The 20,356-nt window shown below is 32.0% G+C and overlaps 1 protein-coding gene and 1 long non-coding RNA gene across 2 annotated transcripts; both read left to right on the plus strand.

Moving 5' to 3' along the window:
- Positions 1-1,722: 1,722 nt before the first annotated feature.
- LOC132737912 (uncharacterized) lies at positions 1,723-17,221 on the plus strand. Its single transcript, XM_060725286.1, has 9 exons — positions 1,723-1,873; positions 4,241-4,314; positions 6,427-6,528; positions 6,743-6,805; positions 8,731-8,831; positions 9,599-9,735; positions 15,835-15,931; positions 16,290-16,393; positions 17,197-17,221. Exons 1-9 carry the CDS (start codon positions 1,809-1,811, stop codon positions 17,219-17,221), a joined length of 768 nt encoding a protein of 255 aa, XP_060581269.1. The 5' UTR covers positions 1,723-1,808.
- Positions 17,222-17,932: 711 nt separating this feature from the next.
- LOC132737916 (uncharacterized) lies at positions 17,933-20,040 on the plus strand. The gene is made up of 3 exons (XR_009626797.1): positions 17,933-18,034; positions 18,657-18,753; positions 19,523-20,040. It is a non-coding gene; the product is annotated as an uncharacterized LOC132737916 (long non-coding RNA).
- The last annotated feature ends 316 nt before the right edge of the window (positions 20,041-20,356 follow it).

Consider the following 20,356-nt stretch of genomic DNA (forward strand, 5'->3'; position numbering starts at 1 on the left):
CCACTCGTCGCTGATGTCTGCACAGCGGATTTACAGACGAGATCAACATAGAAGTAGAAGTAGAAGTAGAAGATTATTGAAGCTTTAAATAGCTTATGTTGAAACATATATATTTATTGTTACACAATGATATGTTTCGTTGAAATAAAGCAAACTAAAAAGGTTTCACATTATACCTATTTAACAAACTGGACCGTCGAATTCATGGGGTTTGCCTAAAATACGAAAGTGAGATTTTTGACGAAAGTGAGCGAAAGTGACTTTTAGAATTTGAATTGTATCGTTTTAATAGAATTTTACAGTACAATTGCTGTTTGTCGACGTATATTATTAGCATCTTATTATATATATATTATAATAAATAACCATAATCATGATTTAATCGCCATTTATTGGCCCAATTTCTATTGCAAGTTCAGCGATCTTCCTTTCGCTTACATTGAAAAATACGAAAGTGACTTGTAAAATATCAAATATTGAGTTTGAATTGAAAATGTCCTTAAACTGCAGTTTGTAAACGTATATTTTCAGAAATTAATAATTTGATATTCAACACTATATTTTAGTTAAACCTTATATTTGATATTTTAGAGGTCACTTTCGTGTTTTCAATGTGAGCGAAAGGAAGATTGTTGAACTTGTATATATAGAAATTATGTAGAAAAAATGGGGTAAAAATCATCATAATGATTAATTTTGAAAATAAAAAATATTAATTTCGGATATTATACGCCTGAAATATGCAATTTATGTGTAACTTTCAATTTGAACAATGCTTTATTTCATATTTTACAAGTCACTTTCGTATTATTCAATTAATGTGAGCGCAAGGAAGATCTCAGAACTTGTGCATAGAAATTATTCAAACAAATGGTGATTAAATCATCATACTGATTATTTTTGAAAATATATATTATCCATTTCTGATGATATACGTCTGCAAACTGCAATTTTAGTATAAATTTCAATTTAAACTCTATATTTAATATTTTACATGTCACTTTCGTATTTTTCAAAGTGAGCGAAAGGAAGATCTCAGAACTTGTGTATAGAAATTGTGCAAATAAATGGCGATTAAATCATCATAGGGATTATTTTTGAAAAGAAATATTATTAGTTGCTAATAATATACGTCTACAAACAGAAAATTCACTATGAAATTCTATTAAAACGGTACAATTCAAATTTTAAAAGTCACTTTCGCCCACTTTCGCTCACTTTCGTCAAAATTCTCACTTTCGTATTTTAGGCATACCGGAATTCATGATATATGCACGGATTATATGAATGCATACATGTTACATGCATAATGTGTCGTCATCGGTCAATTAATAATGATGTCTAGAAATTTACTTCTTGAAAGTATTTCAAAGTTTTCAACTATTCTGTTTCTATGAGCATGTTTGAATGAAAATACAATGTATATATTTTTATTTTGCTTACGTTAATATAGTAATGCACGGGTTATCGTTGAAATGCTTATTAAATCATAATTCAAGCCTATCACATTTGAACCCGATTTTATTATTTTTATTATTGTAATATTATAATAATTATCATTTTATAATGCACTCTAAATTGAACGAATTTATATATTTCCAAAATTAAAAAAACGTTATCGTGAAAGATATTTTTAACCAAAGTACTATCTTAGTCATGTGGTGATTTATATCTTGGCCGTGCGGTTACGGAAGTTTGAAAAACAGTCCCACCACGATGCTTATTTATTAATATTCGTTAAAGTAGAAAAGAAAGATAGGAAACTGTGGAAAATAAATAAATTTATCGTCAAAAATGTTATTAATATCATGACAAATGAGATAAATTTGCGTACAAACAAAAGTGAATATAATGCAGGAGATGATATTTATGGGTAAACTTGTACAATCATATGAAAACTTGTTTGACATGAGATTTCGCGATACAGAAAATTGTTGTTGATTTTTTACTTTTTTGTTATATCCTTATTACTTGATCAAAGTTTATTTGACATGTCTTGCTGATCAATATTTCACGTTGTATTTCACATATTCTGGAGTGAGACTTCACAACTTTGCACTGAACTTATATAAATGTATGATATATAATATTTATAGTAATAGCCTTGTCCATGCCTTGCCTTGTGCCTGTCCTGTTTTTGTTTGGTGTAATGCCAGACTTCTTTTGGGTGCTCCTTTGTTATTGGGTTGTGTGGGGGTAGCATTCATTGAATGCCGCCCTTCCTTTTTGATCTTGTTTTTTATATATTTTGTTTCATAATGTCTACCAATAAAGTTCTAATGAAAAAAGGTTTAAGCACATAAACATAGTGGCCAGATCATGCCCCCATCTTATTTCATCCATGTCAACTTTCAATAGTTTTTAACATTGATTCACAAAGGTAGCAGCTATGATAATTAGGGATTAAACGATGATCGAGTATAATCAATAATTGATCGTTTATAGGACTGATTAGCGATGATCGAATACAAAGTTCAATAATCGATCATTGGTTATTTATCTTCTTGCTCTTACTTAAGTGACTCGCTGTATCATAACAACACTTTAAATTAAAGCCAGCTTTGGTGTACCCAATAACTTTCATTAAAATGAATGAGAAAGCATACTGGTGACCATGAGATTTAATAATAGTTGACAGTCAGGCATTCTAGTTTAAAGACATACTTATAATGCTCAAAATAAAATTAGAAAATGTCTACACAGTCTATTTGTAAATATGAAATAAACATGTTTTGACTTCAAACAAAGAAGATATGTATAAAATTATTCTACACACTGAAGATGGTAACAATATCAATATATAGTGTCATTAAAAAAACCTGGAATATTTGTTAATGACCAACTTCTCTTGTTCTCATACATAGCTTATTCATTCCTTTATTGGAATTGAGACATAATAATTTCATAGATATGATGAATTTATTTGATTAAAATATTTTACTCAAGGATGAACATAAGCATGAGTAACTAGTTTATTTTAATCTTAAGTGGTAGTTACACAAAATATAGATTATTAATGGAATTCTTATAAATATTAAAGCATAATATGTGCATTGTACATATTTACTTTGTTATCGTAAATGTTTCGATTATATAATCGATGATTGATCGAAAAAGGTTGTTCGATTATTTTCGATGATCGATTATGATTTTTTTCCGATTAAGAAACCCTAATGATAATCATAAAACATCTTCTTATTCAATTTCCCTATTTACCATCATAATTATGTTCTATAAAGTATTTTAAGACCGCTACAATGTAACTCCAAAATGTAAATGGCTAAGGAATGAGCAGAATGATCCTGGCTGTATGTTTGATTTGTCATTAAGCAGAGGCGTAATAGACATAATCTTCATATCATCACATTGAAAGCTCAAAAACATGCTGGGAACTAGTATCATTGTATTGCTTGCACAAGATTTCAAAATCAATAAATGTTTATTATTTTATTATAATATGATTTGTAAACATTGATTCTAAATTTCTTATTCCATTTGAAAGGAAATTAAAAATTCTGCCAGTTTATTCTGGAAAATCATAGAATGTTTAAATTAAAATATTTTAATCTTCTTTAAAAGATATCACCATACTTGGAGTCATTTGGAATAGATGGGTTGGAAGGTTTCAGTGAACTGCAATCTTTTCTGAATTGAGCTTTCCTTACAAAGTGGATTTTTTAATTCCATGAGAAAATTGTTATATTTTTTTATTATCTCTTATCAATTTCAAAATTTATACTATATTGCAATGTGATAATCATCACAATCTATCATATGTTTCCCTTTTTTTTAATGTTTAACAATTTATTGTATAATTTGTATTTGTATGGTTTTGCATACATGTAATTGAATAATTGTATGAATCATTTTTCAATAAATGGGGTTCCACATTTGTAGACCTGAAGCTTAAAAAAGAGAAAAAAAGTTTATTAACAAAACTAATGCCCCACTTCAATGTGTTAAAAATGTTAAAATGAATTGCTTAGGGGTTAACATGGCAGAAGGAGCAAGGTGGGGTCAGGGTGAGACCCAAGTTTCTTTAGAGTTAGCTAAATATTGGGTTAATTATTAAAGCCCTCTTGTTTTAAATCTTTTATAGAAAGAATTAAAGCATTTAAGCATAATTTACAAATAATAATTCTGAGTTTGCAATTTGTTCTTTTTAAAAGTTTTACAGTACCCATTCTATAAGCTTTTCATATGTATTTATTACTTCAACTTTTATTTTCTTTCATTTTAGGGTAGTTTATTTGAGAATAAACACTCCTACAAGAGGCAGAGGTGTAAGAATTAGATTTAAAGGATATGAAAAATGTAAGTTTACTACCCTCTTCAACTTGAATAAGTACATGTATATACATGATATACATATTGTTATTGAGGTAATTGATGAAAGTTAAAAAGCATTGAATGAACTGATCTTTTTGCAATTTCCTAGATATTTATGACCTCATAGATTGAGGTATTTTTCACATTACTTGTAGTATCATATTGTAAGATTGTATTTCTCTCTTCTGTTATATTGTTATACCAGTCTTTACTAAAACAGAACAAGTGCCTGTGCTAAGGATTACCTTTGATATTCTTTTACAATTTCAAGACTTAAGCTAGTTCTGCATGATTTTTTACAATTATAAATGTACACATGTTTATGAATTTTAACAGGCCATTCTACTTAAATATTATACCACTTTTGAAAGTTTTTAAGGAAAGAGTGAAGTTATTAATGAAACTCTGATGGCAAGTTTTGATAATATTAATAACTGTTACAGGAAATGGATGTTAAGTCTAAATTGACACATGTACACATGACTTAAAGTATCAAATTACTATTAAAGAACCAATGTTCAGCTTTTTAGCTCACCTGTCACAAAGTGACAGGGTGAGCTTTTGTGATCGCTTTTCGTCCGGCGTCCGTCGTCCGTCCGTCGTCCGTCGTCCGTAAACTTTTACTTTAAATGACATCTCCTCATAAACCACAAGGCCAATTTCATCCAAACTTCACAGGAATGTTCCTTTGGTGGTCACCTTTAAAAGTTGTTCAAAGAATTTAATTCCATGCAGAACTCTGGTTGCCATGGCAACCGAAAGAAAAAACTTTAAATATCTTCTTTTAAAAAACCATAAGAGCTAGAGCTTAGATATTTGGCATGAAACATCTTCTAGTGAGTGTCTACCAAGTTTGTTCAAATAAAAGCCCTGGGGTCAAAATTGGCCCCGCCCCGGGGGGTCATTGATTTTCCCTATATGCATATAGTGAAAACTTTAAAAAATCTTCTTTTAAAGAACTCAAAGAGCTATGGCTAAGATATTGAGCATCAAACATGTTCTAATAGGTGTCTATCAAGTTTGTTCAAAGAAAAGCCCTGGGGTCAAAATTGGCCCCGCCCCAGGGGGTCATTGATTTTCCCTATATGCATATAGTAAAAACTTAAAAAATCTTCTTTTAAAGAACCAAAAGAGTTAGAGCTAAGATATTTAGCATGAAACATGTTCTAATAAGTGTCTACCAAGTTTGTTCAAATAAAAGCCCTGGGGTCAAAATTGACCCCGCCCGGGGGGGTCATTGATTTTTCCCTATATATGCATATAGTAAAAACTTAAAAATCTTCTTTTAAAGAACTCAAAGAGCTATGGTTAAGATATTTAGCATCAAACATGTTCTAATAGGTGTCTACCAAGTTTGTTCAAATAAAAGCCCTGGGGTCAAAATTGGCCCCGCCCCGGGGGTCATTGATTTTCCTTATATGTGTATAGCAAAAACTTAAAAAAAATCTTTTTTGAAAAAACCCAAATAGCTAGAGTTAAGATATTAAGCATGAAACATCTTTTAGTGAGTGTCTACAAAGTTTGTTCAAATAAAAGACCTGGGGTCAAAATTGGCCCTGCCCCGGGGTCATTGATTTTCCTTATATGTGTATAGCAAAAACTTAAAATCTTCTTTGAAAAAACCCAAATAGCTAGAGTTTAGATATTAAGCATGAAACATATTCTAGTAAGTGTCTACAAAGTTTGTTCAAATAAAAACCCTGGGTCATAACTGGCCCGGCCCCAGGCGTGTCATTGTTTTTAACTATATGTGTATAGTTAAAAAACTTTAAAAAAAATCTTCTTTTAAATAGCCCAATGAGCTAGAGCTTAGATGTTTAGCATGAAACATTTTCTTATGGGTGTCTACCAAGTTTGTGCAAATAAAAGCCCAAGGGGTTGGGGCGGCCTATATACAGGTGAGCGACCTCAGGGCCATCATGGCCCTCTTGTTTAACCATCTTCAATTTTAATTAGAAGTTTTAAAAAATGACATATTCCTTTACACTTGTCAAAAAAATCTGTTGAGTAAAAAGTCAGTTTGATGTAGCTCATGACAAATTACAGAGTAATATTTAATAAATATTAAATTATAATGTCTTTATGGTTTGATTTCAGTTAATTATGAAGGCAAGAGAAATATAGAGAATGAACCCCCAGTTTGTTATAGTGACCACAGGGATTATGTCAGCTTGGATGAAATCCTTCATCAATCTGATGGTATTGTTACACTTTATATCTTTTTTTTTACAGAGATTTATATTATAGAAAACTGGAAAATTTTAAAAGCTCCAAAAATAATAAGTTATCATATTATATGACCAAATACATGTAATTTGTAAAAGCATGATATTTGTTGTTATTTAGTTCATACTACACTCAAGGGTTGCAAGTCTTCTTACTTCATTATACCACTGTTTTCCTTCTATTACAGGACCACTGAGTATGTGTATAACATACTACCCATTCAAGATCAAACTGCCAATGGAAATACCTGGTAAGAAAATCAAGACACACCCCTCCACAAGACACACCCCTTCCAGATAAAGGAGCAAAGTTTTAAAAAATCTATGTGTAGAAAATTCATTAGGAGTTTTAAAAAGTGTATTAAGTTTTTTCCAACCCTTGTAAAGTTTTTAATAATTCCCCTTAAATCTTTGTGTTTGTTATTGATATAATAATATCAAATGTCTAGTTTTTATGAATTTACCTAGTAGTTATTGGACTTAGGTGGTTACATTTGTTTTAGTAAAATTTAATTTGGAGGAAATGAATAAGGTAGTTGCATTGTACATATGAGCCGTGCCATGACAAAACCTACATAACGGGTTTGCGACCAGCATGTATCCAGACCAGCCTGCGCATCCGCGCATTCTGATCAGGATCCATGCTGTTCGCTATCAGTTTCTCTACTTGTTATAGGGTTTGTAAGCAAACAGCATGGATCCTGATCAGACTGCGCGGATGCTCAGGCTGGTCTGGATCTATGCTGGTCGCAAACCCATTATGTTGGTTTTGTCTTGCCGCGGCTGATATGTAAAAGTAATATGAATTTATATACTCTTATTGTGTAATTTGCTTAATTTCAATGTAGGAAATTGTTATTTCAATATAGCAAATCCAGAATTATTGACACTGTTCAGTTACAAATGTGTGGTTGGTTATGGAATTTAAAACAAATAAGAAATGTTTAATGATACAAAAATGTTATGTGTATCTGAAGTAAATTGTAAGAAGACAGCATTTAAAAATTTGATGTTTGTCCTTTCATTTAAGGTCAAGTTTTTGGTAGTTAGTGTTGATTTATTAATTAAAGCAGCATTCACACTGATTTTCAAGATTTTTTTTTAAATGTATCTAAAAGTAGAATATGCTTGTGAAGTGAACAAAGAAAATAATTTACACATTGCAAACAGAACATCTGTGTAAATAGCCAACTATGGTCAAAATATGCAAAATTAGCACTTACTGCATTATTAACAGTGGAAATATAGTGATAAATAATGCAAAGTCAGTCCTTAATTGCACATGACATGTAAATTATTACTTAAATCTTAAACCTTTTTACTTTTCTTAACTTCTTTGTACAGATTCCTCCAGTTTAATTTTCTTGAAATATTATGGCTCATCTGGAGACATGCAGCTTTAAATAAGTGTTAAGTTAAACACATGAATTTTTAAAGCAAAACAATCTCAACAACATGGAAAGAGAAAAAAATCCCCAATTAATGAGTTAGTCACATAAAATGCAAATCATTAAAAAGGATATTCTTTATACAATGTTATAGAAACTTACTTTGTAGTGAAATTGATATTTCCTTTTTGAATACTGCCTGTAACAGAAGGTGTTATTTTATTGAAAACTTCCTTATGATTAACTTGTTGAGATTAACATGTATATACATAGTATCATATAATTTTTATATTTTTTTTGCTGTTTGTTAATTTTTTACACTGTTCAATTTGAATCACTGACATTCCATGCTTTGATTTTGGGAATAATTAAAATTAATAATATATTATAGTAATTGATACTAGGGATTTCACTATCAAAGTTCTAGGACTAGTCAGCCAACAATGAGGAGCTTGTTTAAACTGCACTGATTTACTGTCTGGTCTGGTCCTATACTGACGGTCAAAGCAGCTCATTAATTTTTGTTGAATTTCAGTGAGTTAGATATAAAGTGTATAGTAGAGCATGGAAAAAAAGTCCACTACTTTGATACATTTTAACCCATATACCACTCGTAGATCTAAAATGGACTTGTCCATCTTTCAATCTAGAGAATACCATTATCATTTTTAGGGAAAATTTCATAAATTTTTTCTTACTGAATAGGTAACCTTGCTGATCATGTTCATGCTAAATGTTAAAGATGATGAGTTCAGTTTGAAAGACATCCATGTATTGTATTTATACAGGTACATTCCATGCTCGTCATGAATCAGAAGAGTTGAGATGGGACGCTAGAGTTGAATATATTCTCGAAGCTGAAGTCATAGATGCCAGTAAAGCTTTAGCGGTAAATAGTGATATCTGTGATTTAATTGATATTTTATGATATTAGATATGTTTCATATTTTGGGTATTGCCCTTTTGTTAATACATGTAATTAAGTACTAGTAATATTTATTAAATGTACATGTATAATTGACTGGCTGTCTAGTTGTATAAATTGGAAGTGCTTTTTAAATTTTAGAATTTCAGCTTAAGGCCAGTAAACTATTTAGAGCATTTCTTACTATTTATGCAGAGAAGTTATTTGGTGAAATTACTTTTGAATAACCATTGTAAAAAGTGCACTGAATTAACATTGTCTCCATATTTTATGCTCTGAATACTGCTTGTCTATACATAGAAAAAAAAATAGTTCCTTTGTGAGTTTCAATAGATTCTCTTAGCTACTTTATTTATTGACCAATATCTTCCATACATGGTAGATAAATTCCTTGACTGGTCTTCTAACATTAGGTGGAGTTTGGGATCACTGGGGTCAAGGTCACCAATGCTAAAAATAGATTTTTACACTTTTGCTCATACAGCCAATGTCTTTCAAATTTGGTAGATACTCAAACTTGGGATGAAGTTAATGTCACTTGGTAAATTATGCTAAAAAAGGAAGTTTAAGTTCCTGGATATTTTGCATTGAAATACATTGACAAACATGTAAGGCTTTTTAGGGATTATTCATCATCTTAAGCATCCCCTAAAGAAGTATGTCTTATAATAGTGATGACAACTCATCAAGAGTTTGGGTAAGTAGACGAATGTGCTAACTGTTGATTTCAGACCAATCAGAAAGTTTCTGTGAGGCAGTCATTACAAAGAGAATTAAAAGCTAAGGATGCTCCTGCTGCAATATTAGCTAAGTACGAGGACTCCAGTTTCTTTGGCTTGTTTACATCTGCCATAGACGTCACTGCCAGGTAATATTCACAAGATTGTTAATGTATAATGGCTTGTGCACAAACACACAATTTATCATTGTTAATGACACAGTAACTTTATGCTCTTTATCTTAGGTTTAAGCTTGTGTTCTGCACTGATTGCTATTCAGTCTCTATATCTTTTGAAATTGTCCATAAAAATGGTGAATGGTTTTGTCCAGATTGAAATATGGACAAGTCTATTTAAGAAATTTAGTGTATTAAGGGTTAAATTAATGGCGAGCTATAGTTTATTTGCCTTAAATGGGTGCATAATCGGCTTTATTTGTAATTGTACCAAAATATTAAAAAAAAAAGAAAAAAGAAGAGAATTGCATAACACTGTCTTGCTTTGTGTCCGGTATTAAAAGAGATGACCAGCATTGAGGTGAAGGATTAATGTCAGAATTCTTTGTGTACTAACAGCCATAAATTTTCATGTTTTTAAATGGGCACGATCTGAACAGTCAACACCTATTATGTTTTTAAATTGTTTAAATTTTGGTACTCTCAGAATCTTGTATTGTTTTAGCATAGGAATTGTGGCATTTACCCCAATCCTCCCACTCAAGGTTGCTGAGTAAAATATATCAGTATATATGATAGTTAGCTTGACTGTATATGGCTTAACAATATATGGTTTAACTGTATGTTGCCCATCTTCATACATATAGTTTAATGTTTAATGTGGCTTAACTATATATCAGATATATACATATATATGTGACTTAACGTTACTGACTTAACCATATTTGTTTTAACTTTACATAACTTAGCTTTGACTTAGCTTTGTACAGGTTTACTTTATATGGCTTAAGGGTACACAACTTAACTTACCTTCTTTAACTTTACATGGCTTGATTATATATGGCTTAATATGCATGACTTAACAACATATAGGGAAACTGTTAATGGTTTAACTATACTCAGCTTAACTAAACCTGGCTAAACTAAGCCTGGCTTTAGAAAACCTGGCTTACCAATACATGGCTGCAATACATGGCTTAACTAAACATGGCTTAACTTTTCATGGCTTAACTATATAAACTATACATAGCTTAACTATACACATGGCTTAACTATACACAGGGCTTAATTATACTTGGCTAAAAATCTATTTGACTTATGTATAAACTGTTATCAGTGTGTCATTGAAAATGATGAATTGTGTGTTTAATAATGCATAAGATCCCAATGGAATACAGTATTTGTTACTCTCTTGCCTTCTTCCTTACAACAGACTGCTCATTGACAATTTATAATGTAAGGCTGAATCCTGGCCTATTTTCAGAGCTTTTTTACTGGCCTTGTAATTTCTAGTTTGATAAATAATTTAGCAAATTTGTTTCTTATATTATGAAAAAGAATTGGTTAAAGAACATGCTATTTTATAGTATTTTGCCATATAAGCAGTCTGGTGTTAAGGACAAATGCAGGATACATGTGTAGGTTTACATAAAAAAAACCGAACAAGTTCCAAGGTGTATGATGACATTATTGTGGCTTTCAGGTCCTTACAATTATAACAATACTTCAGCCGCGGCCAGAATCATGTCGATATCTAGGTCAACCTCTAGCTTATCACACCTTTCATTCAACCAGATTCCTCATCTTCTTTACAAGGAATGTTCATGTTACAGCAAGGTGAGCTGTCTGGCATCTAACTCTTAGCCTACTTTGAAATCTGATTATGTTTGTATCGTGTTGCTTTTTTCTTTTTAGCTCACCTGAGCACATTGTACTCATGGTGAGATATTAGGATCATTAGCTGTCCGTCCAATGTCTTACACGAGTTACATTGTATTTTAAATGATGTCTTCTCTGTGACAACTTTGCCATTTCTTAATAACTGCAAGGCCTACCTATTTGGTGTACAGCATTGTATAGTAGACCACTTAGCTGGTACAAATTTTGACCTTAGGTCCATCAGAGATACTCTGGAACTCGGCAAATGTGGGATTTTCCCAGCTAATACCAGGGTACAAACTTTTAAAGCTACAATTTGGTGAATATATCGATAATAAGTGCAACATGTTGACCATTGTTGAGAATGTTTATGCACAGTAAAGCTTTAAAGGTAAAAGTTTGTCAGTAACCCGCTATAAGATTGTAAACACCTACATTTGTAAAGTTATTGGTAACATTATTTACCTTGACCCAAGAGGTCACTTGGTATTATTTTGTTTCATATCGAAAAACCTTTTAAAATTTTCTTCCCCCAAAACCCAATGTCTGGAGCTTACATATTTTGTATGAAGCATTGTATAGTAGACCTTTTCCAAGTTTGTTCAAATCAAGTCCCTTTTGATCAAAATATGCCTGATTTTACATGCTCATTAGACTCATATAGTGAAAATTTAAAAAATCATATGCTTGCAAAGCACAAAGTCTGGCATTGACTAGTTAAGTTCTATTTAGTTTGCTCAAATATTGTATTTCAGGTGAGCAATTTTAGACCTTTATGGTCCTCTTATTCAATTTTTGTTAGATAATGTCACCTTAAAATGGGAAGGGCTATGTCTCGCCAAGTGGTTAATGTCCCTCAAAGTTATGGGTTTGAATCCCAATAGGAAGTCATCAATGTACATGTATCTTATTATAGAAGATCAATAGCTACTTTTATATTGTCATTGTGACTAAAACCCAAGAAAAAAAAATTAAGTAGACTTGCATTTTCTGTGTCTTCATTGGATTGCAGTAAGTTGACAAATTACATTGTATCTGGTCTTTTTTGGTCAAAGTAAAAATAGTTTTGCTCATACTGTATTTTGTTAACACAGAGATCATATGTTTTTGAAATTTTTAAACCAAAAATTCTGAAAATGTCCGGAAAATAAAGAGACAAGAATTATTACCGCCAAAGGTGTAAGCGACCAATTAAAAGTTGTTTATTGCCTACATAAACCATAAATAAAATTTGACTAATGAAAAGATGTTGTAATGGTTAACCTTATAATTGAGCTATTTTTATATCAAAATAAACACCATGAATTATCGAATTTGAAGCATAGATTACATCAGTTGGTATTTAAATAGAAGAAAAAATAATTTTGATTGGGAAAAAATGTACTTTTTTTTTTAATGATATATTATGCCAAAATGCCCATTTTAAGGGTGACACTTGATTATTATCTCACAGAATTGTTCTTGTATATTAACAATAAGAATTGTTCTTGTATATTAACATCTTGTATACTTGGCTGTCATTTACAATATCATGCTTTTACTGTACCTCACTCTGTTATACATCAGTTTCAACTTTATTTCACGAATGGCTGTCACCTGAATGTTCCTTCAACTTTAAATCTGTGGGTGTGGCTGTTGTTTCATTGTTGTGAATTAAACAGGAATGAATTACTTTAGAACTGGTTTTATTTGCAATAGATTAATTTTTGCTAATATTCAGAAAATCAATTTCTTTGTGATTTCATAGTTATCATGAATGAATATGTTTTTATTTTATTTTATTCAACATTGCTTGATTTTGATTGTGATGATGAAGCGAATTCATGAATTCACAAATAATGAATAAAAACTTTTTTTTGGACAAGAAACACAAAATGTTTACAACTGTTCTACAATATTTAAAATTGATGTACATAAAATATCTGTAATCAGGCTTGAATATTTCAAACAAGAGGTGAGAGAACATTCTTTATATCTATCCCTAGCACTGCAATATCCCATATACCCCCATTTACTTATATATATGTTATTTTATGTTTTGGTATGTATCTCAGACTTAAAAAGTTGAAACTTATCAAGGAAAACATTGATTGTATTGGCAGTTTCGAATTCAAATGGGAACACCTTTCCGGTTTTTCGTAGCGGAACATTTAGCCACACCTTTTCCATTCATTGCTAGGTCAACTGCTCACAAACAGTATCACAAACATAACCACATGTTCTTTTATGCAAACTCAGGTCAACCAGTGACTATGTATTATCTCAGTGTAGCGATTGGATAACAAGTTAGCCAATTTACATAAAACTGTAAACACCGGAAAGGTCCATTGGTTGCAGTCAATGAGTGCTTCATTTCACACAGACTGTCTAACAGACAAAATACCTTCAATCAATGCTTCATTTTACACAGACTGTCTAACAGACAAAATACCTTCAATTAGTGCTTCATTTCACACAGTCTCTCTAACAGACAAAATACCTTCAATCAGTGCTTCATTTTACACAGACTGTCTAACAGACAGAATACCTTCAATCAATGCTTCATTTACACAGACTGTCTAACAGACAAAATACCTTCAATTAGTGCTTCATTTCACACAGACTCTCTAACAGACAAAATACCTTCAATTAGTGCTTCATTTCACACAGACTCTCTAACAGTCAAAATACCTTCAATTAGTGCTTCATTTCACACAGTCTGTCTTAACAGACAAAATACCTTCAATTAGTGATTCATTTTACACAGACTGTCTAACAGACAAAATACCTTCAATAAGTGCTTCATTTTACACATACTGTCTAACAGACAAAATACCTTCAATAAGTGCTTCATTTTACACAGACTGTCTAAAAGACAAAATACCTTCAATCAATGCTTCATTTCACACAGACTGTCTAACAGACAAAATACCTTCAATTAGTGCTTCATTTCACACAGACTGTCTAACAGACAAAATACCTTCAATTAGTGCTTCATTTCACACAGACTGTCTAACAGACAAAATACCTTCAATTAGTGCTTCATTTCACACAGACTGTCTAACAGACAAAATACCTTCAATTAGTGCTTCATTTCACACAGACTGTCTAACAGACAAAATACCTTCAATTAGTGATTCATTTTACACAGACTGTCTAACAGACAAAATACCTTCAATTAATGCTTCATTTTACACATACTGTCTAACAGACAAAATACCTTCAATAAGTGCTTCATTTTACACAGACTGTCTAACAGACAAAATACCTTCAATTAGTGCTTCATTTCACACAGACTGTCTAACAGACAAAATACCTTCATTAGTGCTTCATTTCACACAGACTGTCTAACAGACAAAATACCTTCAATTAGTGCTTCATTTCACACAGAATGTCTAACAGACAAAATGCCTTCAATTAGTGCTTCATTTCACAGAGACTGTCTTAACAGACAAAATACCTTCACACAGACTGTCTTAACAGACAAAATACCTTCACACAGACTGTATTAACAGACAAAATACCTTCAATTAGTGCTTCATTTCACACAGACTGTCTAACAGACAAAATACCTTCAATTAGTGCTTCATTTCACACAGAATGTCTAACAGACAAAATACCTTCAATTAGTGCTTCATTTTACACAGACTGTCTAACAGACAAAATACCTTCAATTAGTTCTTCATTTTACACAGACTGTCTTAACAGACAAAATATCTTCTATTAGTGACTCATTTCACACAGACTCTCTAACAGACAAAATACCTTCAATTAGTGCTTCATTTCACACAGACTGTCTTAACAGACAAAATACCTTCAATTAGTGCTTCATTTCACACAGACTGTCTAACAGACAAAATACCTTCAATAAGTGCTTCATTTCACACAGACTGTCTAACAGACAAAATACCTTCAATTAGTGCTTCATTTCACACAGACTGTCTAACAGACAAAATACCTTCAATTAGTGCTTCATTTCACACAGACTGTCTAACAGACAAAGTACATTCAATTAGTGCTTCATTTCACACAGACTGTCTAACAGACAAAGTACATTCAATTAGTGCTTCATTTTACACAGACTGTCTAACTGACAAAATACCTTCAATTAGTGCTTCATTTCACACAGACTGTCTAACAGACAAAATACCTTCAATAAGTGCTTCATTTCACACAGAATGTCTAACAGAAAAAAAATATCTTCTATTAGTGTTTCATTTCAAACAGACTGTCTAACAGGCAAAACATATTATAATTTAGTGACTCATTATAAACAGACTGTCTAACAGGCAAAACATTTTCAGCATTTGATTATAATAAGTAAAATCTAACAGTTGTTCTAATTATTTTTTAAATCAAATACAAAGAATCTTGCAATATTTTAAGAAACTGAATTGATTTTTTGTTTAAATATCTTAATATATATTTTTTCAGGCTTCATGATCATATTCATAGAACGGGAGAAAATGCCAGATTACGAGTTATTATAACAAATAACTCTAATGTCATCGTACAATCCATTAAGTTACAGGTATGTTAATATACATCTATTAACCAACCTTTTCCTGGGAAGTACATTGGTAATATGAAAGAGTATTTCCTGTTTTTAGATCATTTTCAGCAAACTGGATATGAATAGTCTTTCGTTTGTCCATTTAAGTGCTTAATATGTAGTTATAGAATAATACTGATTTGCAGTACTAGAGATTTCTGTAAATCTTGAAAACCACATACTGGTCTTTTATCATTATATTTGTTTTATTAAGGAGACTTTTCTGAAGTTATTACCAATTAAGGTGATTATTATTTCTATTTGAAGTTTGTCTATCTGAAGTCAAGATTGTATTTTTTGTTTGATTCTATTTTTTGTTTCATATTGATACTTTCAGTTAAGACGGTCGATTTATCTCACATGCCCTCAGATGACATTAGGTGTTCAAGTACAAGAAAATGTTGGACATGAACAGTCAATTGACATGGTCAGATTTCCCAAGTATGTTTAATATGTATTATTATACCTCACATAAACTTTTTACTGTATAGCCAATTGTAACGTCGCATGGTGTCATTTTGATCTATCATCCTGGAAATGAATATCACCTGTTTAATAAGTTTTTGCAATATTCCCCAAGGTTGATTAATGTATATAGAAAAGAAAATGTAATGTTCTAGTTCTCTCCCCTGGCCGCTTTGCTCTGCCTGCTTCAGACGCTTGCAGTGTGCATAAAGCATACATGTAAGTAATAAGGCATAGCGGTGAAAAATTACATTAAAATGTTGGTTCAGTATGATAAAAAAATAACACATGTCTCTCTGGGTAATAGTGCATATTAGCAACTTGAGAACTGAAAAATCATACGAATCGGAGCGCATGAGGCCATGAATATGGATAAGTTCTGTTGCAGAAATATTGTTCATAGATGCACAGTAGAAAATAATGTATTTAAAAAAAAAAACACTTTGCTATTGAAAGTAAAATGTATTGAGATATATCAAGTAAAAACTAATATTTGAGGCCTCCATGATGGAGTGGTTAAGTTCACTGACCTAAAGCCAGTTGCCTATCAGCTCTGTCTGTTCAAAGCCTACCAAGGACATTAAAATTTTTCAAATGAGGAATTTTTCTATCAAGCTTATGGAATGTTAATAGTTATACTCAGGTACCCACTCATTTCTCAAATATTACAGGGAGGGGCATCTGAGGTATTTTTCCACCAGTTAAGATATTTATTAAAATATAGAAAGATTTATTTATCTTTTTTTTGTAGTTTTGACAATTGTTTTCTATATTTTTAGAGGTTTGAAAAATGCAATACCATAAAGATGCCCAAAACAGACCAATTTTTTCCATCTGTCAATCAACTATAAACGTAAGAAATTGAATTTTGCATTCCCAGGAAAAAAAAAAAATATTTTTAGTAAAAAAGTTTCTACGGATTACAGGGGGAAGAAAATAGACGGATATACAAACCTGAATAATATAGATATGACCTGAGGTGCCAGCTGAGGGTTATATTTATGTTAGCAAGACTGTATTCTCTTGTGTATCCCATAAGCAACTTGTTTAAACAACTTATTTTAAGGCAATTTTTTATTGACAATAAGTTCATAAGAAAACCAGTCATCTTTCAACTGTTTTCAAAGAAGCATGGAGGCACACGAAAATAAGATAGCGTCAGACGTTCAACAGTTATGTTAACTGTTTAACAGCTAGTTTAACTGTTGTATGAAGACTTTTAAGTCACTAATGCAATTGGTTCTGTCAAGTGCCATATTGTACATGAAATAATACATCGAGGATCACAAATGGATTTTTCTTTATTTGATAACCTGCTTGATTGTTTATCTGATTTCTACAACAGTTTTAATCCATTTTTGTCATATCTTGGCAGGTAGTCCACCTACAATGTATACAGCTTTCCTGGATAACTAACCAGTAAATACCAGTTTCTTAGCTAGTGATCCTGCATGATTTCTGTCTGAATCGGCCGTACATGTACAATGTACTTTATATTCTTTGATAATTGTATTTCAGTGTGAATATCAAATACTGTTGACAGTTTACCTTGGCAATGGGGAAAAATTTGAGTTAATTGTTCCTATATCTGTGATAGTTGTCGAAAAAAATAAACAGGTTTGTGGCACTTAATATTGTTCTAAAATAAAATAATTTTGATATAAACTGTATGATATGTGTATAGAAAAGAGTTTATTTAGTGTTTATGAAATCATGTTACAAAAATAGATAAGTATTTAATTAGTTACTATTGGAGAGTCTGTGGTGGAATGGTTAAGGTCATTGACTTCAAACCACTTGCTCCTTACCACTGTGGGCTCAAATTTGGCCATTGGAGAGTCTGTGGTGGAATGGTTAAGGTCATTGACTTCAAACCACTAGCCCCTCATTGCTGTGGGTTCAAATTTGGCCATTGGAGAGTCTGTGGTGGAATGGTTAAGGTCATTGACTTCAAACCACTTGCTCCTTACCACTGTGGGCTCAAATTTGGCCATTGGAGAGTCTGTGGGGGAATGGTTAAGGTCATTGACTTCAAACCACTAGCCCCTCATTGCTGTGGGTTCAAATCCTGTAAGGGACTTTGAATTCTTTCATGTGAGGAAACTATGCAGCTAGCTTTCGGAAGGTCAGTGGTTCTACTCAGGTACCCATATTTGTGCCTGAAATAATGCACAGAGTTTATATCAACATTTTCTGTCCTGATTATAACTGAATTTAGTTGTTGTAAATATTATTACAGTGGGATACATGGATACAGCCAGGTTGGATAACTAATGATTCATCAAATGTACAGTCTATAGAAGACAGTGTTCTTAGGGTACCAGAAAACATATTGTGTAAGTATATCTGATCCCACTGCTTGTTAGAACAGAATCTGTATCAAGTTCAGTTCATCCTGAATTGTCATTGAACAATTATTTGATGTTGATAAAATGATAATGGTAAAAAAAAAGCTAAATTTGTGGACAACGGAAGTTCTATATACATTAGAGTTTTAGAAAGTAAAGAATTTTCTCGACTGTTTGTGGGTTTTGTCACAAGTGTGTTAGTCTGAACCTTTAGTATTATGGATCCATTTTAATGAAGCATACAAAATTTAAAATATATTGGTGATATTTTACCTAAAGCCAAAGACTACCATTTTCGCTTTGGGTATCATACACGTAATTTTGCCAACATACAGGCATTTTGAATTTAGTGTTAAATACATTATTACTTATTTATTAAAAAAACTGTTACTTTTTGTTATTGGAAGCACTCTAGTGCAGTGGGTTCAAATCTTGACAGGGCCTTTTGAGATTCTTCCATGTGGAGAACCTATCCAGCTAGCATATGGACAATCAGTGGTTGTACTTGGGTGCCTGTTTGTTTGTGAAATAATGCACAGAGATTTATTTGAGACCATTCTCCAGCAGTCAAACTGCAGGGTCGGCATATGACCTTAACATTGTCAGTGTCACTAAAAACTCAACCAGTTTTATCGACTTGTGTATTGTGCATGTGCTATATAATCTAAAGGACAAATCAGAGATTTTTTATTTTTGCCAATAATAAGATTATCTGGAAGTGACTTTTAGTAATTTTTTGTTGTTTCTTCATTTTCAGCAAGTGAACCATTCTCTAGTTTACCAGGATTTCAACCATTATGATATGATCTCGACATTGAGTATATATTCACCATTTATAAAGACAGACTATAAGAATCTTACTTTTGCTGCGGTACAGACTTGAATGTCTGGCTTCAGGGTTGCCAGTACAGCTGAGTTTCAGCTAAACAGTTAACAAAGTGCCTGATATTGCTGTCTTTGATGACAGCCATTGTTTGATTTTTTTTTTCGTATATGTTACATATTTACTAGAGTTCAATAAGAAATAACTTACATAATTTCATAAAGCAAAATTATAGTAGCGTATGAAATTACACCTTCAGTGTCAACCTCATCTTAAGCACGTGGTTCATTCTTAAAGGCCTTAGAAAGACATTATTTAATGCATGCCCCTCATCTTATACCTAGTGGGTTGAAAGATTACAGTTTCCAGCCTTAGTGCAAATATTAGAAAATCCAGTGTGATATGCAAAAGAAAATGAGCCTCGTCATGACAAAACCAACATAATAATGGGTTTGTGACCAGCATGGATCCAGACCAGCCTGCGCATCCGCGCACTCTGATCAGGATCCATGCTGTTCGCTATCAGTTTTTCTACTTGTTCTAGAGTTTGTAAGCGAACAGCATAGATCCTGATCAGACTGTGCAGATGCGCAGGCTGGTCTGGATCCATGCTGGTCGCAAACCCATTATGTTGGTTTTGTCGTGAAGCGGCTCAAATAATTTTCAGGCCTAAATGTACCAGTCATTGTAAGCCATGCTTAGCCATGTACTACTTGTATATTTTACTGAGCAGATACATTTTCAGGGTTTGCCATTAAAATAATATTT

The sequence above is a fragment of the Ruditapes philippinarum genome, unplaced genomic scaffold (assembly GCF_026571515.1).
Source record: "Ruditapes philippinarum isolate M1 unplaced genomic scaffold, ASM2657151v2 ctg3495_1_1_1_1, whole genome shotgun sequence".
Classification (NCBI taxonomy): Eukaryota; Metazoa; Mollusca; class Bivalvia; order Venerida; family Veneridae; genus Ruditapes; species Ruditapes philippinarum.